Raw genomic sequence first — 20,227 nt, 5'->3', positions numbered from 1 at the left:
ATCCACCGAATTCAGCGAAGCGTAGTCACTCTCCGGACAGAACTACTGTGAGTAGCAAAAAGCCAGTGCAGTCTAGTCCGCAGCAACAATCACCGAAAGCCCCAAAACAATGCTATGTGTGCAAAATGACCACCCATTTTGTCGCTAAGTGCCCAAATAAGTTCAAGATCTTAGGTAATGAACCTACAAAGAAAAAGAACTCTAAGAAGGGTTGCTTCTGTTGCGGACAAACTGATCATCTAGCTAAAGATTGTACAAGGCTCAACGTGAATCGCTCACAAAGCGACAATGCACCTTACAATCCAGACGATGACTTAATGGGAATGAGTGAAACTTTAGAGGATGATTATAACGACATTGGCATTGATATTGATGATGAAATGGGCGAACAGATTGATGAAGTTCTTGATCTTGCAGCTATGTAATCTAATCATATTTTCAGATATCCTCGTTAATGATATTCAAATGAACATTGTGGTACTCACCGTTTTCTTGATATTCTTCCTCTCCTATTTCCTCTTGTTGAATCTCCTCAATGTCACTCTCGCCCATCACTTCTGCACTCGCCAACGTACGCCCTTCGACTCACTCTCTCTCTCTCTTCCCGTCTCTACTGAACCGTCCTTTCGCTCCCACAAACATCTCTACTACCTTGAAAACATTTCATTGTTTAGTATTGAATCTACTAATTTTTAAAATAAAAATTGAATTTAATAGGTCTGAAAATAATCAAGAGACGCGATAGCGTCTCTTATTATAAGAGACGTTAAAATCGACGCTTTTATGACTCTTTGACAGTTCGTCCAATAATTTCCACTCTTCAACAAATTCATCAATTTATTAGCATTCCTAATCCTATTGCTGAAAAATAAGCCAAATAGTCTTATTTAATTAGTAGATTAAATAAGCGAGAGGAACTCCAAGAGAAGGTAAGTACTACAAGAGCAGTGAAAAATAAGCAGAAGTAGTACGAGTGGTGTACTTTCCCAAGATGATGGAACTGAATGAAATTGCATTCCGGAAGTTCTGAATCATTTGGGAAGGTTATTCCAACTATGCCCCTGAATCCCTCGCGAGGGGCTTGGTTTTTTTTTTGTTATTTTGAGTTAGTTATCTCGGCATTAGTGAATGCCTTATGATTGAAACCTGCTAATCGAACAGCAGTGTTGACATAAGAGATACTTGCAGTGACAGCGAAGCTTTGCAAAGGACGTTGAGGTCCTTTCTGGGAAATTATCCTGTTTTTCTCATGAAAAGCCGTATGTGACGGCTTTTCCGTGGCATGTAGAAATTTTACGTAGTTCCGGAAGTTTTCATCAGTGCAGCAATTGATTTGTTGAGGAAGAATCGGAAGAATTAAAGGAAGCAAGCTGTGTGGATGTCAAAAATGACATCCGGTTCATAAAGAAGAGGAAGATTATATGAAGCTGAAAGTTTAAAAAGATAATTAAGAGGTTCTCTCAGATCCAGGAGAAAAACTGCGGAAGAAACATGCCCAGATAACTCTGTGAGACAGAGAATTTCTATGAGATCGGATGATCCCATGAGTTTGGATTGCACGGCAATCTTTTTGGGATCAACACCAACATAATGGAGATGTGATCAGCAGGGTTAACAACTGATCCAATCATCGTACTGTTAAGATATTTCAATAAACTAAGGAATTTTTCAAAGTTGCTTCACTCCTATGTTTAGATCATGAAGAAGAAATAAAAGATCTAAATTCTGGTTGAAGTAGCTTTTCAAACTTCTGTGCTTATTGAAATATCATGACTACCATCCGTAATTGACAAAGAACTATTAAATGAGTGGTGCGGTCAGGAAAGCAGTGGCAAAGGCAGAGATTAAATAAAATCACAGTTGCAGTAAGTGAGGTCTGAGTACAGGGAGTACAGGCCTCTGTGCGTGAAAAATCAACGATCTGAGACTGGATCCAGAGAAGGACCAGAGAAAAAAAGAGATCTAGAATGTAGATTCTGGATGTAAAATCAGAAGACTTTCCAGTTTAGAGGTCCAGTTTAATCTTGAAGTCCAAAAGGCAGTTCAGTTTACGAAACTGATCAGCTGTATAAAAAGTCAGCCTAACCACTGAACGATTTGATCGCTCAGGCCTATCAAATCCTTCTATTTATGAATATTTCGTAACAAAAGGATATAAAGGATATGTTCTAAGGATCTACATAACTTGATTATCTTGAATCTTACATTTCTTTACGAACCTATCATAAGTGTTTATTTGTTTAACTGATCAGTTTTATTTGCGAATTCTAACTGAAAAATTATGACGATTTTATCGGTAGTGATAGTGGAGTTTCTTAAACATCTTTTACTGATTAATTTAGTTAATTAGTCATTGTACTTTCATTATTTCCTTCTACATTTTGTTTTCTTCCAGACTACATACTCAGATTTTTATACAAATAAAAGGACTAAAGACCAGACCGAAAGAACTCCATTATTAAAAAAAAAAATTATCAAAAATGGCGGTAAACTACGATCCTGCATATTTTTCATTGATCGCCAAAGCCATGAAATTACGAAATGAAGATCAAGTAGGAAAACGCCCAGTAAAGAACGTTGTTGTACACACAATGCTTTGTGCTCAAGAAGTTGAGCTTCTAATTAGAGAATTCAATCCTTGTAAATACAAAAAACTCAATGCAACAGAGTGGATTCAGCAAATTGAAACATTGGCACGTGTTCATAAATGGGATGATGCTCAAGTTATACTCTACGCCACAATGCGCTTGAGAGGTGTTGCCAAAATTTGGTATGAGTACGCACTGGAGACAATCACAGGATGGGAGGACTTCAAGAAGCAGTTGCAAGAAAATTTTCCACGAAAACTCGATGTAGCTGACATTCATGCGAAGCTCGTTGCAAAGAAAAGACATTCTACGGAAGCAATTGAGGAATATTTTCACACCACAGTAAAACTAGCAAGGAAGGCTAAATTGCACGATAAGTCCATAAAGGAGTACCTTATTCGTGGACTTAATGAACCGAAGCATCAAATGATTCTTTCGGCTATTGAATCTCCAAGTCTTACGGAACTTCTCCTCCATATGCAGCGTCTTGAGAAAGATTCATCATGTGATGCAGATGGGAAGAAATCTGAGGGTGGAAGTTCTAAGCAGAAATCCCGTGAAGAGTCTTCTAGGGAAAAATCAAGTGCAGCTTCATCTCTTTCAAGAAGACTATCAGAAAGGAATGAAAGCAGGCGAGAGTATAGGTCATCAAGTGACCGATCAGAGAACAGACCACGTTTATCAGAAAGGAGAGAATATTCCCAACGTTCCTCTGAGAAGAATAGATCTGATGATAGATCTCCAAGAAGAAGAGAAGATTACGAAAGATCTTCACGACATTCACCGGATAGGAGACAAAGTTCCAGGGATTCTTCTCGTCATTCCGAACACTCTTCAGACAAGGAATATCGCAACAGAAGCATGGTTCAAGAAGAAATTATGTGTTGGGACTGTGGTAAAAAGGGACACTTTTTCCGAGACTGTCCAATAACGAAGGCTCGAGAATTAAAGAAGAAAAGTCAGAGCGAAGATAGAAGGGAAGACTCAAGGACCAGTTTAAGGGATAACTTGAGGAACTGAAGCAAATAAGAATTTTAGAAGATCGAAATGGAAGGAATCAGCAGAGGAACAGAAAGCAGAACAAGGAGAAGAGATGAAAAGTTATAAAAAAAAAATTAGGAGGGATAACGACCTGGAGTATATGAAACTGATCTCAACGTTAACTAAACTCAACTTTAAGGAATTAAAGAAATAATTAAATCAGGTTAGTAAATAATTTATTTTTTCGTTTAATAGAATTTTGAAATATGAAAAAATAATTTTGAAAGAAAATAAAGCTTTTATAAAAATATATTTGACTTTTTTTATCCGCATTGAATGGAAAGAATTTAGATAAAATTTTAGACGACTCTTAATTTAAGAGAGAAGTTTTAACGTCATTTTGCAACAGCTGTTTGTCAAAATCGCCGGTACTTCAGTTTTGAGGTTATGTTGCTTTGTATCCAAACTTTGCATTAATACTTTTTTTGCAAGGAAATTGAGACAAAAATTTAAGTTTTTAAAATTCTCTGTAATATAAGTAATTCACAAAGGTAAGTAAATTAAAAAACTTAAAATTATTAAATTCTTATCAAATTCGACTTCTCATGATTTTAACAAAAAACTTTTTTTTAAATCTTCTTTCAGTAAAAACTATTATTAAAAAAAAATGAAAAACTAGATATTTCCTTGAAAAACTTTTTAAAGTAAAATCATGTGGAACAATTTTGATCCAAGAATTTTCTCAAGCATTTCCACATCAAAGGGAAATTCAGGAGGAGACCAAAATACGATTTTCAGCACAGTCCTTGGAGCTCAAGAGATAAAGCTTCTAATCCGGGAGTTCAATCCGAGTAAAAACAGGGATTTGTATGCAAATGAATGGATCCAGTCGATTGAGCAATTGGGCAGAGTCTACAGATGGGATCCATATCATCTCCTGCTTTACGCTTCCATGCGCCTAACCGGCATTGCTAGACTTTGGTATGATTACTCCCTGGAACTCATATCAAATTGGGAAGATTTTAAGCGGGAGCTCCTGAAGAATTTCCCCAGAACCATTGACCTGGCAGACATTCAGGCTAAGCTGGAGTCAAAGAAAAGACAACCGGATGAACCTGCAATCCAGTACGTTCACACCACTGTTAAATTGGCAAAGATGCTGCAACTGGATGATGCTTCTACGGTGGAGTATTTAGTAAATGGTCTAGACAATGTGAACCATCAAATGATCCTTTCAACGATGAATGTGAATACTCCAAAGGAATTCTTGCAACATCTTGATCACCTTGAGAGTGACGATGATCACTTTAAAGTGCCCCAGTTGCCTAAGAATCGAGCAAGGAGTCCCGAAAAGGCAACTCCTTCACAGGAATCTACAAAGAATAAACGTAGAAGAGGATCTCCTGATGAGCAGATTGAGAAAGAACCGGCTTCGTCTCCTCCCAAAAAGAAAAATAAAAAACTCAAACCATGTAGAATCTGCAATTCCGAGGAGCACGTCCCGAGGGTTTGTCCAAAGAAAAAGGAACAAATGATGGAAGGTTCAACCGATGCTGATGACGCATCATCAACAGATTCGAGAACATCAGAGACATCAGCCCTTACGAAACAGGAGAAAGAAAGAGAAGAAAATGAAATATTTCAATCTATACTAAATCTCTCAGAAGAAGATCTCTGTAAGAAGGAAGACTTACTCTTCCTCTTGCAATTGGGCGATGAAAAACTCCGAAGAATTCGACAGAGCATCGAAGGATGTTCGAAGATGGATAAATGCCTTACATTCTATCAAGGAGAATATAAACTGATCAACAGAGCCCTCTTTAAAGGCCAACAGGATGAAGACTTCAACAACTTAAAGTACTGCCTGTCATCCAAGATGCAGTCTCGTGTTATGAATTTAACTCACATCAGTGCTGGTCATGCGGATTCTGACGAATTGGTGGATTTGATGATTAAACTACGGCCGGTTTTTCACATGGTAGGAATCCTGGGCTCAGTGAAGAGATATTTAACTGAATGTATTCAGTGTTCAGTGCAGAAATTGTTCAATAGTGGTGAGCAACATTTTACGTGTACAAAGGAACGATGCTTTATTCCCTTCTACATGCTCTACGTTGGCTTCTTCGGACCGATCCAGAAAAGCAACAACTCCAATGAATACATCTTTGCTGCAATGGATGCTACAACACAGTACACAATACTTGAAGCTGTACCGTCTCCATGTTGTGAAATTGTCGAAAAGACTCTCATGAGGATTGCAGAGCATCTGGCAAGTCCATCACTAGTAGTTAGTCTTCAGAAGGAACCATTCACGTCGACGCGCTTTGAGGAGTTTTGCAGAGAAAACGGCCTGAAGCAGGGATTTGTTGTTGATGTCTCTGAAAAAAGTACTTCCTTTGCAACGTCCAAGCATCGTGGATTCTTTCATGGTGTCATAACAGAAGCAGTGAGTAAAATCTGCGAAGCTCCTGATACAACGGACTGGGAGGAAAAGTTGCCTGATGCTCAGTCTCAAATAAATTCATCAAATCTAAATGAAAAATCTGATTTGAATCCACGAGAAAGGATTGTGAAGTACGTTCCAAGGAGTGGTGCTCTGGAGAAGGCTGTTTACATGAAGGCGTGCGAGACAGTCAAAAAGAGAATTAGTAGAAGATTTCTGAATGATTCAGATGAAGCAGATGAGGTAGAAGAAAAAGAAGATAAGGAAGATCTGAAAGCAGAGAAGGAAGAACAAGAGGAAGAAAAAGAAGAACGGGACGAGAATAAAGTAGATCAGAACAAAGAGAATGAAGATCAGAGCAGAGAGGAGACAGATCAGGATGAGAAAGAGAAGGAAGATCAGAACAAAGGGAAGGGTGATCAGAAAAAGAATGAAGATCAGAGCAAGAAGGATAATCAGGAAGAAGCAGAAGATCAGAGAAAGGAGAATGAAGATCAGGAAGAACCAGAAGATCAGAGCAAAGAAAAGGAAAACAATGCAGAGAAGACAGTACAGAACACAGAGGCAGATGAAAAACAAAGCAACCAATCAAACAATGAAGGAAACAAATCTATTTCTCCGATCTTCAAGAAAGACGACTTAGTACTGATCCATCATCAGGAAGTCGAGAAGTCCCAAAGTCCACGAAAATATTTCCCCGGCTTCCATGGACCATACGTAATAAAGAAAGTTCTCGAGGAGAAGAAATACTTAATAACGGACACATCTGTAACACAACTAACGAAAAAGAAAATTAAGATTGTTTGTCCTGAAGAAAGGATTAAGAGGTGGATAACGCAAGAAGATCTGGATGAATTTGAAAAATTAAATAAGTAAACAAACGTTTAATTTTTTCTTGGAATTAAATTTAAAAAAAAAACTCAGAGTTTAATGACGCTAACCAATTTTTATTACTCAATCTTGTCAACGAACTTTTTAGGTTATGTAGAATCGGAGATATGAGCTTGTAAAGAAAAATCTAAAAATGGCGATATCTCAGGTTCTAGAAGACCTAGGAAGTCAAATGATCTATTGTTGGAAAGGTCTTGATGCCAGCTATAACATTTCAGCCACCTACGACATATTTAAGATTTAAGATTAGGCTGTTAGCTAAAAATGCTCTGTAGATTACCGTGAGGCGAGGGTGGAGGTTACTTGGGGAGTTGACCAGAGCCTTAAAAAAACATTTTCTTTTTGTTTTATTTTTTTTAATCATTTTATTTGACTATTTGGGCAGCAATTCCGGATGATCTGGATGATTGGCACGCCTGTGGGATTTGAGAACGTGCTTCTGGGTGAATCCTCTATTGCAAATATCACACACGTGCTTCCTAACTTCCGAATGAGTGACCATGTGTTGCATGAGATACTTCCTCAGGGCAAAGGATTTACTGCAGATCGTGCAGATCATGTTCTTCTCGTTCGTATGACTGACCAAATGTTCCTTCAAGCCATTCTTGTACCTATACCTGCAAAACATTCAAAATGTCATCAAATCTTTTATCTTTGGATAAAAATCAAGTGTCGAAAGCTATGAGTTTGGATAAAAATTATCCCCAAGATTATTTTAAATGGATAAAATGATCATCTTACCTCTTTTCGCATTGAGGACACTGATAGGGCTTCTCACCCGTGTGCTTCCTCATGTGAACGTCCAAATGGAACTTCTTTCTGTACTTCTGATCACAGAGATCGCATTTGTAGTTTTTAAAGTTGTCTGCATTGCCCTCGTGCACGCTTCGAATGTGATCCCTTCGGGTTCCCCAGTGAACGAAGCCTCTGTTGCAGTAGGGGCAGATGTAGGTTTCCTCCTTTGTGTGTATCCGGATGTGCATCTTGAGACGCTCCTTGGATATGAATCCTGCTCCGCAAAAGGCACAGAAGAAACTCTTCTCACGATGAGTAATTTTGTGGCTTCTCAGGTAGCGCGTTTGGACGGTTTTGCCGCAATCTTCACAAACTGTTGTAGTCCTTTTGCGTGGGGGCAGTAGATGCTCGCGACTGTAGTGCTTCCTGCGGGAGTCTTTATCTGGAAATGTGGCGAAGCATTTGGGGCAGCTTATGACATCAGCGGTGTTGCTCAATCCTATAGAGATTTTCTTTCTATCTTGAAGTTTTTCTTGTGAGGATTTACCCGCTTGGCCTTCTCCTGAAGTCCTTGTCCGGAAGGTTGGTTGAGTTTTCTTTAGAGATCTAGGTTTAGGTGATTGAGCTTCTTCCTCTGAGAATTTACATCCTTGGATGATTTTCTGAGATTCCTCTGAATGAGAATGTTCCTGACAGTGTTTAGCGTATGATAAATGATCTGAGAATCTCATTTGACACGGAAGACAGCGAAAAATTCCCCTGCTTTGCTCACATTTATGTCTGTCGTAGCCCTGTCTCTCCGGGAACAACAAATCACATTTCCTGCACAGCCAGTACTTGAGAATTTTCTCCTGGGCCGTTGATTTTTTATCCAGATCTTCCAGAAAAAATGATTCTGGTTCATTTGTGTCAGGAAATTCTTCGGGATCTTCTACAGAAGCTCTGGTATCATTCTCATCCCCTTTGTGTGGTGACAACATTGTGGGTTCTTGAGAAGTCTCACAGGCAGCATCAGGAGGAGAGGTGAATTGACTGAATTCCTGCATGATCTTCTCCTCAGATTCAAGACACTGGAGTTTGTAGCAGTAGGATGAAATGAGATTCTTCCTGCAGGGAACGCAGATCCAGAAGAAATCTTTCTTAACTTCCCTTGAACTTCCAAGGAGGAAGTTCAGCATACTTTCACCGTCCATGCCATCGAACAACTTCACATCCAAGGAAGTTAGTGGGATACCATTGCTTAGGCAAGTTCGGCAGGATTTTCCATTTATTAATTCCATTGCAAATTGTAACACAAACAACACCATACAACACAAATAAATAATTAAAAGAAAACATAACCTCAAAAAAAAATCATCGATTCTGGCGGGTTGGATAAATCGGATAAATGGTTTTTTTAAAGTTATTTTTATTCAAATTTCAACTCAATCTGCCGACTCTATACATCTTATTTTATTACGCTACTTTACTAACCCTAAATTATTAATAAAAATTCTTTAAAAAACTTAAAAAATTACAAATTTTATCCAAGATTAATCAAAGTTAGGATTATCCAAGAAATCGATGAGATTGAGCTTTTCAATTTGTTGACATTCCTGAAGTGAGAGAAGCTTTTTTGCTGCATAGTGAAAATGGAATTTCAGGAAAAAGTGTGCAGAACATGCCTCAACAGTGGATTCCCCCTTTCATCACTAAACGTGAAACTTGAGGATCAGATGCAGGGAAGGAAAATGCTGGAATTTCTCCTGGGCAGTACCATTGATGCCTGTGAGACTTTCTCCGAAATCTGTGAACCCTGTCGGAAGAAGCTCATCTTCTGCTACACCTTCAAAATACAGTGTTTATCCTCAGAGGAGAAGATTAAGCAGTACACGAAGGTGGTTGAAGTGGTTTTACCGGATCCTCTTGGGGTGAACTCGGAGGAAGTCCCACTGTTGATTCCCAAAGTGGAGATAGAAGAGGAAGAAGATCATCAGGAAGCTTTTGAGGATTCGACAAATGTTGGGCCAGAAGAACTTCCCCTAAGAGTACCAGAAGAGCAACTCTTTGAGCAGAGACAGGTGAAGAAGAAGACTTACAGATGTGGAAGATGCGACATAAGATTCCCGGATAAGCAGGGATACAACAAACACTTCTACCGGGAACACTTTCGCAGGGCTAGTACAGTGAAGAGTAATGTTCTTCCCAGGATGAAACCAGCAGTACCTGTAGCCACATTGAGGGAGCCATTAGTACAATTGCGGGAAGTGGAGACAAGGAAATACAGGCGATGTAAGAAGTGCAATATCGGATTCCCAGATAAACGGAGCTACAATCGACATTTCTATCGGGAGCACTACTGCAAAGGAAAAGCCAGACGGGCCTACACAAGTAGGGAACTTCAGGAAATTCCAGATCCTCTAAATGTACTCACTACAAACACCTTCCGGGTAAAGGAGGAAAGTAATTCCGAGGAAACCTCTACAGTCTTCCTGGACACTCCACCTGTAGTACCCCAAAAATCACCAGAGAGGCAACCTGTCGAGCAGGGAGATTTAAAAATTAGAACTTACAGATGCGGAAGGTGCGATATAAGATTCCCCAATAAGCAGGGCTACAACAAGCACTTCTACCGATATCACTTCACCAAGGAGAAAACAAGACGGGAGCAGAGGGTCCATCAGCAGATGGAAACAAAACTGCGTGAAATTGGGATGTCAAAATCCTGCCACAGCTGCAAAGTTGTTTTCCCCGACAGAGCATCTTGTAGTGAGCACTACCGGAATCATCATGCTGACTATGTGAAAACAAAAGTCAAGGGGATCCCAATAGTCATCCCCAGAACCTGCTACACCTGCAACCTGACCTTTCCCAATGGTGAAAGTCTCTACATGCACAACAGAGATGTGCACAGCACAGTTCCACCTGTTCCATCTGTTTCATCTATACCTGAAAGGATCTTCAGCTGTCGTCGTTGTTTCATCTCCTTCCCAGACGTCACAAGCTACAATACTCACATCGCAGAGACCCACAGATGTCTACGAAAGAATACAACAGCTGTAACGGAGAGACTTGGAAGGCATTTAAAAAGGACAATAGTTGCTCCATTAGCTGCAACATATGGGACAAGAAGTGCCAGCAGAGCTACAACCTCTTCCTACCCATGAAGGGGCACACTGGAGAAATTTTCCGGTGAGTACGGGCGACTTTTCACGTAAGGCAGCATCGTTAGGCGCGAGATTGCTGATACTTCATCTAAAATTAAAAGAAAATTCGGATAAACCCCACTGGCACTGAACTAGTGCAGTGGAAGACGTATCGAAAGAGATCGTTAATAAATAATCATGTTGAGGTCATACTTAATATGATTTAAGAAAACTTGAGGGCTATAGGCAACTCCCCCAGAAACCTTAACCCTCAGTTTCACGATTAAACTGCTCTGATTCACAAAGAACTTTACAAGGTGTTTGTTGGTTCCAACAATTTTTCTACGTCATTTCATTAGTGTCAGTTAAAGACAGATAAAGGCTTGTCTTTATATTTTTCTTCATTGTGATATTCTCTACAACAAAAGATCATCGGTTCTATTTTTCTTTCGAAGCTTCCTCCGAGAATCTCTCAACAAAAACTCTGTACATGCAGAAAAATAAATTCCCAGATATTTTGCATTGTTCCGTACCAACTTCATTCTTACACGTTTCGTGAACTCTTTCAGTAAAGTCTGAATTGACAATCCTATTGATCCGTTCCAACATACTGCCAGGTTGATCTTTGCCTTCTCCGTGAAAATCAAATTTTTCAAGAGCACAATCAGCTATGCAGCCAAGATCATTGAATACTGTACGAAGATCTCCTTGCTTGAAGGCTGTCATAATTTCCTTGTGAATTCCATTTGCTTGTAAACAGTTTAGTCCAACACTAACGACTGTATCCATAATATCTCCGTTATTATCGCAATGAGCCTAAATGGATCATTCTGTTAGTTCTATCTCTTATAGGATCAGTCTAATACTTGAATGAAAATACTTACAGCAGAAAAGAAGAAGAAGATAAGAAAACTTCTCACTGAAATCTTCATTTTTATGGGTTCTCAAGCTTGAGATCTTAAACTGATTAAGGTCAGTGAGAGAAACTAATGCTGCTGCTTCTCAAGACGAACTCTTTTATACTCAAGTCAGCATTATTTTTTAAAGACTTGAAATCGCGAGCATTTGATTTTTCTAAACATTTAAAGAAGCTTTAATGAGATTAATTAATGTAGTTAAAAGTAAGAAAAAAAAACTAAAGACGACCATCTTTAATTACTCAGTGATACATTTTTTGCTTGAAAAAAAAATGCGTTTATGTTATAAAACTCAGTTCAAAACATTCATTTCAGGACTGTCGTCTGAATTGTCTACAGTTAAGCATTTCTAACGAGAACATCGCTTAAATCTTGACTCTCATCAGGAAGATTAAATTACTTAGATGCACGTCTTCCTACGTCATAGGAGTGTCATTCATTCTGCACTAATAACTGCCACCAAAAACCACCAATAGCCAAATGAAAGTCTATTGAAAGGATTTTTAAAATAAATAAAAAAAATGTAATGTCGAAATGAGATTTAAGCAAGATAATAAAATATTTTATGAAATAAATTAAATTAACCTAAAAGTTTGACTTTCATTTTACTACATTTTATCCATGTTATCCAGGCTTGGTTAAAATTATCATGGAAAGTAAGATGGCGCCTGACGCAGTTAAAATAGTTCAAAAGGATCAAAGGAGAGATTAAAGAACAAGGTGAATTCTATTCTCCTTAAAAAGAACACACTTTAATTTTCTTTCTGCTTTATTGGATATTCCTTACAACAGATTTCCCGGAATATGACAAAAAATTGTTAACAAATGTATTCGATCCAGGGTTCTTACAGGTTTAAGGCAATAGAGAACCGGCGATGGACTTAATAGCACAGGAAATCAAACTTCTGGTCATTTTGCACTGTTCTGCACTATCGTCAAGCTTGCATGTCTCTTGGAGTTGTTGAATAATGGCGGGATTGACAAACTTACTGATTAAGTCTAAGGCTTTTGTAGCTTTATCACCACTGATATCAGATTTCTGAATAACACAATCAACAACGCAGCCAAATGAATTTAGTGCCTTAAGAAGTTCTCCTGCCTTAAGGGATGTTTTAATTTCATTGATGTTCCCATTTTCAGCTGCGCATCGTAGTCCTGTACTGATAAGTTTACTCAAACTGCCTCCGCTCTCTTGGCAGTTAACCTAAAGAATTTCGAAATATTAGTTTTACTTTTTTTGGGTAAAACGATAATTTTGTTTTCAATCAATCACTTACAGCGGAGAAGAAAAGGAAAATAAGAAAACTGCTCACTAAAAACTTCATTTTAACAATTTTTAGTTCTCAAGCTAACTTCACAATAGGACCTAGTAGTTTTAGTGGACTACTAATTAAAGGTCTTCCAGATCAAGATAAATGAGGGAAACTGTCCTGTTGCTGCTGAAAATGGACTCTTTTATACCTGAAGATTGATTGAGACTATGAAAAAAAAATTGCGGGCATTGACCGTTCTGATCGTTCAGAGAAGATTTATGGAATAAATTAAATTGAATATACAAAAACAAAGTTCAGTTTACGACATTCTGTAATTACAGAATAAATACAAATCATTCTGTTTTAAACGTTTTTAACTACAGAGTTGAATAGATAAGAATTAATTTAGGAGGTTTGGTTTTAAATTAACAATTTTGTAAAAGTTTTCAAAAGTAAAATTATAGATTTTTTTTACAAGATATTCAACAACTTTTTAAATTTTTCCGACATGTAATTTTCTGTATTTTTTAACTAAGGTTCAACCGGACATGGTATACATTAAAAACATTAATATACTACATACTTTTAGATATATTTCTGAAAAAAAAATAGGTCTGGATTTTTTCATTCATTTATTAATAATCATTTCCAAGTTTACATTAGAAAGAATACTACCAGCAATAGCAGGACTATTTAGCTGATGGGGCAAAGTAATCGATTTAAGATCGGTATTGGGAGACCGCAAGAGTCTCCAGCTTTTTAACGCTAATCTTTCAGTTTGATAAGGCTCCTCTTTTAGGAAAACTCTCCTTGAAACCGTAATATACCTCTTCGAATTACCACGTCGAAGTGGTCATTGTACTTAGGTATCATTGTATTTCGAGGGTTGGAAAATACACTATACTAAGTCGAGTTAGTATAGTATATTTTTAACGCATTTTTCGATTGTTTTTGATGTCCCTCATCTTCCCTCAAAAGGACAAATTCGAATATTTGTTCCCTACAAAGTTACAGCGAAAACTGTAAAAAAATTTACATAAGAAGCAATGTAAATCTCAAACTTCAAATCGCTCTCCTGAAAATCAACAAAAATGAGTTAGTATAGTATATTTTCCAACACTCGATTTTATCTTACAAAATCATTATTGTCGCGAATACACTAAATTATCATAGTTTTCCCGTAAAAACACCATCACAGAGAATGTTGTTTACAAATCAAGAGTTTTGGTGACTAGCCGCCGCGAACGTCACCGTCGCATTGATGTGACTCTGATGATATCGCTTTCTCAATATAAGGAATTGTGGCCAAACATGAAAGTTTGGCATGCAGCGCCATTAAATCTTCTGTGGTAAGAGCGAAAAGCAATTAAGAAAACTTCTTCAAAGCTTTATATCAAATTGATCTCTTTTTCGGATATAAGAAAAACATACCTAACAATAAATTTTTAATTATCTTTTTTATTGTTTGTATTTTAATATATTTACAAAAAAAAACTATATAATAGCATCATGGGCCACTACAAAAAACTATTTGAATGTTTATCCAAATATGAAGTCTTCGTAATTTTGAAGAAGAGCTTCTTATTCATAGAAAACATCAACAATCTTAGTAATGGAACAGTGAAGGACACTTCCAGCCACTTTGCAATTTTCCGTACCAGCTAGGCCGACGCAAGCTTCAGTGATTTGACCAAAAATATCAGGTTGGACAATTTTTCCAATTCTCTCATTATATTTTTCGAGAGAGAAACTGTTGTCATCACCAACGATACCCAATTTCTTGGCAATGCAATCAGCAAAGCACCCAAAACCACCCTTGAGACCAGGAAGATTACCGGATTCGATAAAATCGAGAGATTCTCTTGAAAGTCCAACTTCATGTGCACATGGAAGAGCGAGCTCCATGATGGCCCTTGTGACGTAGCCTTTCTGGGCTTGAGTCTGAAGATTAAGAGAAATAAGAGTTTAGCAAATTTTTACGACAAGAAAAAAAAAGTTTTATAACTCACCCCAGAGAGGCAGAAGAAAACGAAGAAACTGCAAATGATCAACTTCATCTTGGCAAAGATTAAGAGAGTTTAGAATTTACTTAAGGAATCACGAAAGATGTTGCAAGATTAAGAAAACTAGGTCAACTGATGCTCCATTCATGCAATCTCAATCATTTTATAGTAGAATTCTGAGCAGGAAATAAACTTTTTAATTAAACAGGTGAGTATGATAAAATTAATGAGTTTTCTAGAAATGTTCTTCCAGAAAAATTTAGCATAGCTAAACAAACTCCTTGAAATTAAACATAAAATAAAATAACAACATTAAAAAAAACTCAGGTGACATTTAATCATATTGTTTTACTTAATTTAATTAAGACTTTTTACTTAAAATACGTATGATGCACAATGGAACGTTATCAAAAAACCATACTGATAAAAAGAATTAAATAAAGAAAACTTAAAAGCTAGATATGCCTTTTTTACTGCGCCCTCCAAAACTTTCTGCCATGCTGGGTACCGGAAGATTTCCGGGAGCAGCCAATGGTCTTGAAATTTAATTCCAGAACGCAGCTTCTTAGATGAAAAGAAAATCAATAAAATATAACACAAAACTAAAATATAAAAATCAATCATAACGCGTCCAGTTATTAAAGTTGGTATACCACAACGTGGATGGGTCAGTCTATGCGTTGTAATTTATTTTGTGAGTAGTATTAGTGGGCAAAGTTGATTTTTTTTTTATGAAATTCATCAATTTAAAAGACAAAAATGCTCAGCTCATGCTCAGTTTTGGAAAGGTCTTGAAATAAGCTATCATTTGATATTTCAATTATTTTCAAGGTCAAACAGTTTTTGGCATTTTTTGTCCTGAAGAAAAGGTTCTATATAGGGTTCTGATGTTTTAGAAAGTTGTAAAGAATTGCAAAACCAATTTACTGATGATGAAAGAACCAAAGTTACTGATGATGCTTAATTTTGTGGATGATTGATCTATTAATCATCCACATTATATGCAATAATCGTTATAACATTTCAGTTTGTATTTGGAATAATTCTTTTTGTTGGTAGTTTTGGCAAAACGGTCGGTAATTTTATCAAAAGTGTAGGTAATTTTGGTCAAATTTGTATTTGCCCAGAATCAATTGTAAATTGTAAATTGTATTAGAAAATTGAGAGGAAAATGAAATCATAGATCAATTTAAAATCTAAAGTCTATTTGCTTCTTTTGCAAGCCTTGGATCTTTTTCTTGTTTACAAACAGTTTAATTATTGTTTTTTAATTTGAATATCAAATTCCGGAGTATATAAAGTAATTAAAACTTTAATAGCTTCTAAGAAATCTCAAGTTCATGTGCAATTTGAAGGTTTATTTCTTAAGTGACTTTTTTCCTCATCTACGTCATTAAAAGTGAAGAAAAAATAAATAAAATTGTTTAAGTATAAAGTTTGAAAGTTTTTCAACTCAAAAAGTTTTATGAAAACTAAAGGTATATAGTGTGACGTTCCAGTTTTATTTATCAAAAATTGAATTACAATATTTTGCATCTGGCCGTTGCAATGAATTTAAACATTCTACGTTTTCTAAAATCGAAAATTGAATTATTCATAGAAAATATCCACAATCTTAGTGAGGGAGCAATGGAGGACACTTCCGGAAATCTTGCAATTCTCCGTTCCGACGCTACCCTTGCAGGTTTCCTCAAGTTGTGCAGCAACTTCCGGTAGGACGATTTTTCCAATTCTCTCCCTGTACTTGCCAAGGTGGAAGCTATTGTCGTCAGCAATCATGCCCAATTTCTTAGCAATGCAGTCAGCAAAGCAGCCAAATCCTTCCTGAATACTGAGAATGTCACCAGATTGAATACTCTTCAGTGATTCACTAGAAAGTCCAACTTCCTGTGCACACGGAAGACCGAGCTCCATGATGGCCTTTGTCACGTAGCCTTTCTGGGCTTGAATCTGAGGTTTAAGAGAAATAAGAGTTTAGATTATTACGACAATAGAAAAAGGTTTTATAACTCACCCCAGAGAGGCAGAAGAAAACCAAGAAAGTACAAATGATCAACTTCATCTTGGCAAAGATTAAGAGAGTTTAGATTAGAGATATTTAAGGATTTACGAAAGATGTTGCTTGATTTGGCAAACTAGGTCAACTGATGCTCCATTCAGTGAAGCTCAAACATTTTATACCAAAATCTGGGTCAAGAAATTAGAAAATTAAAAAATTTTATTAGTTTTAGGAATGACCTTACCGTGAAAAAAAAAACAAAAATCAAGTAAAACAACAACTTTAACGTAAACCTTTTCAAATTGCATACAAGAAAAAAGTTGGCAATGTGTTTTAATTGCTTCTGGGTCAAATGAAAATGACTCACAGAATTATACATTTGGAGTTATCATTAAAGTTTTTATTGCTTTGGTTAATTTTTATTAAAAGAAAAACTTTATAATGACAAAATTTTATAATAATAACTGTTTTCTTACCTTAAGTTTTTCCGCTAAAAATGGCGCCTAGTTTGTGGCGATTTTGCCACGAGTGGCGCTGTTAGCGCGAAAGGGAGAAAAGAAGAAGAGCTCATCGGTTTTGAGAAATTCAACTCTGCCTCTTTTGGTCGCTTTATGCCAACCAGAACGGACATCAGTACCGTCACATAGCTGCCAACAATAATTTATACATCAAAGAGAAATAAAAGTTTGATTGTAACCAGTTATTTTTTCTAAGGAATTTAAAAGAATTAAAAGAAACATTAAATCGTTACATTGAAGAAAGCAAGACAGGGAATCAGTGGCTTTTTAAGACAAGACTATTGAAGCCTTGCTGGTTTCTGATCACCTTCAATGGAAGCCTAATACGTTGGGAACCTGGGTTGCCATTAATAAGTTTGTTTGAAAATTATGAAAGATGAGCCAGGCAATAAAAGATATTCAGCCTTCCTGGACTGAATGTTTGAGAAGGGTAAACTCCCCCTTCTAGTAAAAAGCCATTGTTACAAATCTTACAAATAAAAGGGCAATATTTGGAGAAGAAAACTCCTTCCGGGAGCGTCGGCAGGTATCCTGGGTCCTTATTCAACCGAATTAAAACTACCTTTTCCGGAAGGAGTTTTGTTCTCCTAAAATTGCCCTTGTATTAAAATGGAGCATACACGTCGATGAGGTTAAGTCTAACCTCAGAGATCTCAGTAGGCAGATATATGCCCTGAGACGTTCCTGCTCCCCGGAATTGCTGAGATCTGTCACAGAAAATTTTAGCGAACCTTTTTTGAAAACCAGAAAATTCCACGGATATTGGTGAAGAGTGAAGAAAATTGATGCCAAAAGATGTAAAAGTGAAGTATCCTTAAAATTCTTGAAGTTTCAAGGATTTCTTGTTCGCTTAATAGGACTGAGCCCTCCATTTTATTACTCTTTACAAATTATTTAGGGTAAATTAGGGTACTTCCAATTATGGGGGACTTTTGATCAGATGTAATGGCTTCCGGAAGTTTTGCTGACTTTCGTTCAACTAGTGTCCGGAAGTCGTATTCGGCCACACTTAGTTTCTTTCAAGCATCTATTCGATTAATGATTCCCCCATCCAGTTATCGTGCTCTTACAGGCTTAAGTTTACTTTGAGTCAGACTTCTAAGGTTTTAAGGTTAAAATAAATTGAGTTGTGGTTTAATACATTTTTGAATTAAGCCTAAATTCAGTTTTAGATCATTCTTAAAAATTTAGGGCGGATTAAAAAAAATAGTCTTGTTTAAGAAAACTTAAACTGACTGAGCTTAAAAGACTTAAACCAGACTTAGTAGTGAGTTTCACCCAAACAAATCTTTAAGTCGTTACTCACGACGTCTCTCTCTGAAGGAAAACACAAAAATACTTTAACAAACTTCAGTTTTATTGCTTCTAAAACAGACTACATTTTTACAAAATCAACAATTTTCTTGCTTTTGCAGAGAAATGGAGGAGTTTCCTCCTAATTTTTGGTTTTTTCTATAGATTGATAATTCTCAGAGAATTATTCATAGAAAACATCAATGAGCTTTGTGAGGGAGCAGTGAAGGACACTTCCGGAAATCTTGCAATTCTCCGTTCCGACGCTGCCACTGCAGGCTTCGACGATTTTGGTAGCAGCATCAGGCTGGACGATTTTTCCAATTCTCTCCTTGTACTTGCCAAGGTGGAAGCTGTTATCGTCAGCAATCATGCCCAATTTCTTGGCAATGCAATCAGAGAAGCAGCCAAAACCTTCCTTAATGGCCAGGATATTGCCATCCTTGAGAGCATCCACGGATTCTTTAGATAATTTAGCCTCAGATGCACATGGAATAGCCAGCTCTGCTATAGCCTTCGTCACGTAGCCTTTCTGGGCTTGGGTCTGAGGTTTTAATGGAAGATCACACAAAAACAGAGAATTAGATTTTTTTAACTAAAAATTAAGATTTATAGGGAACTTACGCCAGAGAGGCAGAAGAAAATGAAGAAACTGCAAATGATCAACTTCATTTTTAAATAAAGATAGTTTTCTAGACTTAGATGTGTGTTGAATTGAAGGAAACTAGAACAACTGATGCTCCTACCTCTGAAGCTCACGAATTTTATACTAAAATCTCGGTCAGGAAGTTTTATTATCTACTTAATGAAAATTCTTATAATGCTCCTTATAAGAAATCTTATGTAATCGCCGTAATTACAAAAGAAAAGTTACCTAGACGGAATCACCTGAAATCATCTGGAGAATAGCCTGTTAACAAAAAAAAACCATAAAAAGAGAAAAACTAGTCGAATTAAATTCTTTCATAGATCATAAAAGTCAGATCAAATTGGATAACGTAGGAAGAAGCTCGTGCAGTAGTTTTTAGTTGAGTTTCTCAGAGAAGTCGCACTTTGTACGTACCTTTATAACAAAGATTAAAGCAGTCAGAATGGGCTAAAAATGGGAGTAAGTACAAATAATAGACCTATTACTAAGGGGAACTAAACCCTGAATTACAAGGGAATGGTGGTAAAAAGAAACTTCCGGTGTGCAGATTAAAAAATAATTATTAAATATATTTCTTTCCGGGGTTGTAATCATGAAACTATGAAACTTAAAATTTAGTATATTAGAAAGGGCATTATCACTTCCTGGACTCCACCTGGACAGTTCACATCGTTAAGACCAAAAGATCGGCCAAGCCATTTAGCCCATATGGCTTCAATCAGAAAATGTTTGGGTGTCTAAAAACTTATTTAGAAATTATAGAAAAGAAACTTTAAAATTAAATAAAAAAAAGAAAATCAATCGTTAGAAAAGTCAAACGAAAATTCGAAAG

General features: G+C 36.8%; 9 protein-coding genes across 9 annotated transcripts in view; 3 read left to right on the top strand and 6 right to left on the bottom strand.

The window, feature by feature from the left end:
* LOC129795035 (probable asparagine--tRNA ligase, mitochondrial) overlaps window positions 1-20,227 on the bottom strand; it is a 1,173,171-nt gene that overhangs the window by 313,091 nt on the left and 839,853 nt on the right. The window lies entirely within an intron of this gene.
* LOC129794972 (mucin-2-like) overlaps window positions 1-20,227 on the top strand; it is an 826,140-nt gene that overhangs the window by 178,033 nt on the left and 627,880 nt on the right. The window lies entirely within an intron of this gene.
* The window catches only part of LOC129795002 (sodium-dependent nutrient amino acid transporter 1-like), an 899,230-nt gene that overhangs the window by 313,091 nt on the left and 565,912 nt on the right, over window positions 1-20,227 (bottom strand). The gene's annotated exons all lie outside the window — the stretch shown is intronic.
* On the top strand, window positions 780-6,900 carry LOC129794986 (uncharacterized). Its single transcript, XM_055835965.1, has 3 exons — window positions 780-929; window positions 2,396-4,120; window positions 4,215-6,900. Exon 3 carries the CDS (start codon window positions 4,282-4,284, stop codon window positions 6,886-6,888), a length of 2,607 nt encoding a protein of 868 aa, XP_055691940.1. The 5' UTR covers window positions 780-929; window positions 2,396-4,120; window positions 4,215-4,281; the 3' UTR covers window positions 6,889-6,900.
* LOC129795023 (histone-lysine N-methyltransferase PRDM9-like) lies at window positions 7,168-8,984 on the bottom strand. Its single transcript, XM_055836032.1, has 2 exons — window positions 7,645-8,984; window positions 7,168-7,520 (listed from the first exon to the last, which is right to left on the bottom strand). The coding sequence occupies exons 1-2, from the start codon at window positions 8,943-8,945 to the stop codon at window positions 7,277-7,279; spliced, it is 1,545 nt and encodes a 514-aa protein (XP_055692007.1). The 5' UTR covers window positions 8,946-8,984; the 3' UTR covers window positions 7,168-7,276.
* Window positions 9,189-12,271, top strand: LOC129795026 (uncharacterized). Its single transcript, XM_055836039.1, has 2 exons — window positions 9,189-10,809; window positions 11,996-12,271. The coding sequence occupies exon 1, from the start codon at window positions 9,270-9,272 to the stop codon at window positions 10,782-10,784; it is 1,515 nt and encodes a 504-aa protein (XP_055692014.1). The 5' UTR covers window positions 9,189-9,269; the 3' UTR covers window positions 10,785-10,809; window positions 11,996-12,271.
* Window positions 14,515-14,990, bottom strand: LOC129795271 (uncharacterized). The gene is made up of 2 exons (XM_055836356.1): window positions 14,943-14,990; window positions 14,515-14,874 (listed from the first exon to the last, which is right to left on the bottom strand). Exons 1-2 carry the CDS (start codon window positions 14,988-14,990, stop codon window positions 14,515-14,517), a joined length of 408 nt encoding a protein of 135 aa, XP_055692331.1.
* LOC129795270 (general odorant-binding protein 56a-like) lies at window positions 16,527-16,998 on the bottom strand. Its single transcript, XM_055836355.1, has 2 exons — window positions 16,951-16,998; window positions 16,527-16,886 (listed from the first exon to the last, which is right to left on the bottom strand). Exons 1-2 carry the CDS (start codon window positions 16,996-16,998, stop codon window positions 16,527-16,529), a joined length of 408 nt encoding a protein of 135 aa, XP_055692330.1.
* Window positions 18,931-19,843, bottom strand: LOC129795269 (uncharacterized). The gene is made up of 3 exons (XM_055836354.1): window positions 19,621-19,843; window positions 19,371-19,515; window positions 18,931-19,290 (listed from the first exon to the last, which is right to left on the bottom strand). Exons 2-3 carry the CDS (start codon window positions 19,416-19,418, stop codon window positions 18,931-18,933), a joined length of 408 nt encoding a protein of 135 aa, XP_055692329.1. The 5' UTR covers window positions 19,419-19,515; window positions 19,621-19,843.

The sequence above is a fragment of the Lutzomyia longipalpis genome, chromosome 4, assembly GCF_024334085.1.
Source record: "Lutzomyia longipalpis isolate SR_M1_2022 chromosome 4, ASM2433408v1".
Classification (NCBI taxonomy): domain Eukaryota; kingdom Metazoa; phylum Arthropoda; class Insecta; order Diptera; family Psychodidae; genus Lutzomyia; species Lutzomyia longipalpis.
Note: the sequence above shows the minus strand (reverse complement) of the source record. Positions and strands in the feature narration are given on the sequence as shown.